Source organism: Branchiostoma belcheri, unplaced genomic scaffold (genome assembly GCF_001625305.1).
Source record: "Branchiostoma belcheri isolate BF01 breed outbred unplaced genomic scaffold, Haploidv18h27 scaffold293, whole genome shotgun sequence".
In the NCBI taxonomy this organism is placed as follows: domain Eukaryota; kingdom Metazoa; phylum Chordata; class Leptocardii; order Amphioxiformes; family Branchiostomatidae; genus Branchiostoma; species Branchiostoma belcheri.
The window spans coordinates 83,081-86,165 of NW_017803902.1; the positions used below are offsets into that span (position 1 = coordinate 83,081).

Genomic DNA, 3,085 nt, shown 5'->3' on the forward strand with positions numbered 1-3,085 from the left:
AAGAAATATTGAGGACATCCGAACAATTTTGTGTGTAGGAAAGTGCAAATACATGGCTGGGGTCCGTTTGGACCCCAGACGGTCTTACATAAGACTTCCGTTGTTATTTTTACAAATTTGTGCCGATCTCCAAAAAAAATTAGGAGAACTTGTAGAAGATGTTTATCGACAAAGTCACGGGAGGAATTTTTTTTCGAATGAAAAAATGTCAAATAGCACATAAAAATATACGCCCGGGGTCCAAATGGACCCCGTTCGGGTGTTTGAGGGTTAATCATGTGTTGCAGTTATATCACTTCATCAATTCAGTCTTTGGGCTGCGACTGTTGTGATGTATGTGATTTACATCGTAATAGTAATAAACCAGTCCACAATCCATACCCCCTCCCCTTCACACTAGTACTAAGCCTGTATTTCCGGATGGAAGTCCGATTCCACCGAAGCAGAATGAACATGGCTCCATCTAAACACCGCCATTGGTACGACGCCACCTTGCGTCTTTTGAACAAATTGCCAAGGATTCTAGCCTGACCAACTCTTGCGTTTGGACATGACCAGGTTTGTTTGTTTGTTTAGTAAAGAATCACTAATCAGTGACAATACAATGACTACTCTTCCTGGAGACTTTTTACTAAGAATACATTGTTTGTAACAACTATTTGCAATCACTTCTATTTTGAAAATAAAAACGTCGTACTAACATCTGTCATCTAATAATAATAACAATAATAATCTGTATCTGTATCTGTATAGCCGGTATAACCGCCTTTCGGCGTAACACACCAGCTTAATGATAATGATAATAGTAATACGATAAACGTTAGAAAAATGAATTATTTGATAGGTTTCGGAGAGTAAATTGCGTATTTTAAATCAATTTATAACATCATATTAGTTTAAGTTATGTGACTTACTTGGAATTCGAACTTACTTAATGGGAAGACGGTACCGTATATGCTGTCCTTGTAAATAATATATGTTCATCACTGCAACAAAATGCTTCTAAAACTCAAATGTATTTTGTGTTGTGTCATATGATTTTATTGTGAATAAAAAATCATATACATATACTGGGCCACAGCAAGTAATTTTTATGGATGACATCGATCAGCGCGTGCATTAATTTTCGCCTGATTTTGCAAAAAAAACAAGAATTTTTTTTTGCCTTCTGACAGTGGTCAACATGCCGAAAATGGGCAAAGGTGTCTGTTGCCATGCCGGAATCTGTATGGCAGATAACTATGAAGAGAGGAGACAAGAAAATACTCTGATTGAATGTTTTGTTTCTTACTTTGATGCAGTGATATGTGATGCTGACTGTGTATATGTGATATTCCCACTGAATGAAAACCATCTGTAGAATGATTGAGTCAAAATTTTAAAATGTAGGAACCTTGTTTTTTCGGCCCGGCTTGTTTTTTTCGCCCGCTCGCATTAGATTTGGAGTCTGTGGAGGATGTCATCCAGAAAATTTACTTGCTGTGGCCCTACTCACCGAACCAGACTTCCAGTATCCCTGCGAATATGATGAGACCCAGCCCGGCCACCTTCCCCACGGCGCAGACGTCCTGGACTTTAGTGGCCCAGCTCAGCCGGAAACAGTTCACAAACGTCAGCAGGACTGAGGCGGAACATGTCAAAACATTAGTCACTTCTTTTTAATCTCCAAGCAGATTTGGCCAATGGATAGCCGATGCGGGCGGCCAGCATTAAGTCCCAGGGCTTACCCCACTGAATCTAGCTTGAGTGGCATCCCCCTAGCCTCCTGTGCAGGCCCCGCGGCGGTGGGGAAGAGTTTTTAACGCATTATTTTAATATAGCCGGCCATCCTACATAGCCGCCGAGAGAAGGTTCCATTCCGCCCACATGGCCGGCTATATTAAAATAATGCGTTAAAAACTCTTCCCCACCGCTGCGGGGCCTGCACAGGAGGCTAGCATCCTCCGTAGTAATAATTTTCGCCCGCTCCCTAATGTCGCTAGCTACCACTGAGTCAGGACTTGCTAACGTATGTAACGTCTGGAATCTGAATATTCGTCCAGATTTTGAAGGTGGTAGCTAGCGACATTAGGGGGCGGGCGAATACTTTAAGGCTTTAATTTAATTTATTTATTTGCATGTTCATGCCCATGGGGCTAAATGCATACATCAGAAAGTGATGTTACATGTACATCAATCTGAGTAACATGATACATAAGATACAAGAATAACAGAATAACAGAATGACGTAACGTCTTAACAACTACTAGTCAGAGAATAAACTAAACTAAGCCTTAAGGATTTCTTCTCTCTTTTTAACCCTCAACAGTACACCTTCCCGGACTGATCAATCTGTACACCTGGGGTCCGCGCGGACCCCAGAACAGTTTTTTGCTAATTTTTAGAAATTATCAACATGCTACCAGCTCAATTGTTTTGCAAACTGATGTGGGAACCTCTGTGTCCACATTACATACAAAAATCATACATTTTGAACTTTTTCTATTTTTTGGTGAAGAAAAGAAGACAAGAAGAAATACCCGATTTTTAAACCCATTTCAGACTGAAGGGGCTTTTGAGGCCCAACTTTGATCTCAGATAGCGGCTAAACGGCTTGCGCTAGAAGTATAAAATTTGGAGACCTTTCCTAAAATGTCTCTGGAAAAAAGTTCATATTAGTTTAATACTAGTAAATTGATGTTTTTTTGTGTTGCCATGGCAACGGGTTTCTAGCAGGCAGTTTTTTTTGAAAATAGAAGTAATTTTGGTTTAAACATAAACATTTTCTGAGTTTTATATTAAATTACACTTCTTTTCCAACATTAATAACATCTTACATAATTAAATATAAGTTAAATCATTTAATATGCATAGAATATGCTAATTTGATGACGTCATTGGTCAAAATCCAATATGGCGGACTATATTATTAGCTCTGACGTCATATGACGTCATAATTACACCAAAGTTATTAAATTTAATTCTATTACTACACCATTCTCTGAAAACTTGGTAGACATACGATGAGTGCATAAAAACATATAAAAACGGAAATAGGGTAAATATATAAAAAACGCCAGTAGTATCCATTATGATCGAAAGCCGG

The 3,085-nt window shown here is 38.9% G+C and overlaps 1 protein-coding gene across 1 annotated transcript in view; it reads right to left on the bottom strand.

Annotated features, from left to right (window-relative positions):
- Positions 1 to 3,085, bottom strand: part of LOC109473212 (cystine/glutamate transporter-like) — a 20,660-nt gene that overhangs the window by 13,104 nt on the left and 4,471 nt on the right. The window contains exon 2 of the mRNA XM_019773087.1: positions 1,496 to 1,621. Within this exon, the coding sequence (XP_019628646.1) occupies positions 1,496 to 1,621 (126 nt within the window). The remainder of the gene's footprint in view (positions 1 to 1,495; positions 1,622 to 3,085) is intronic.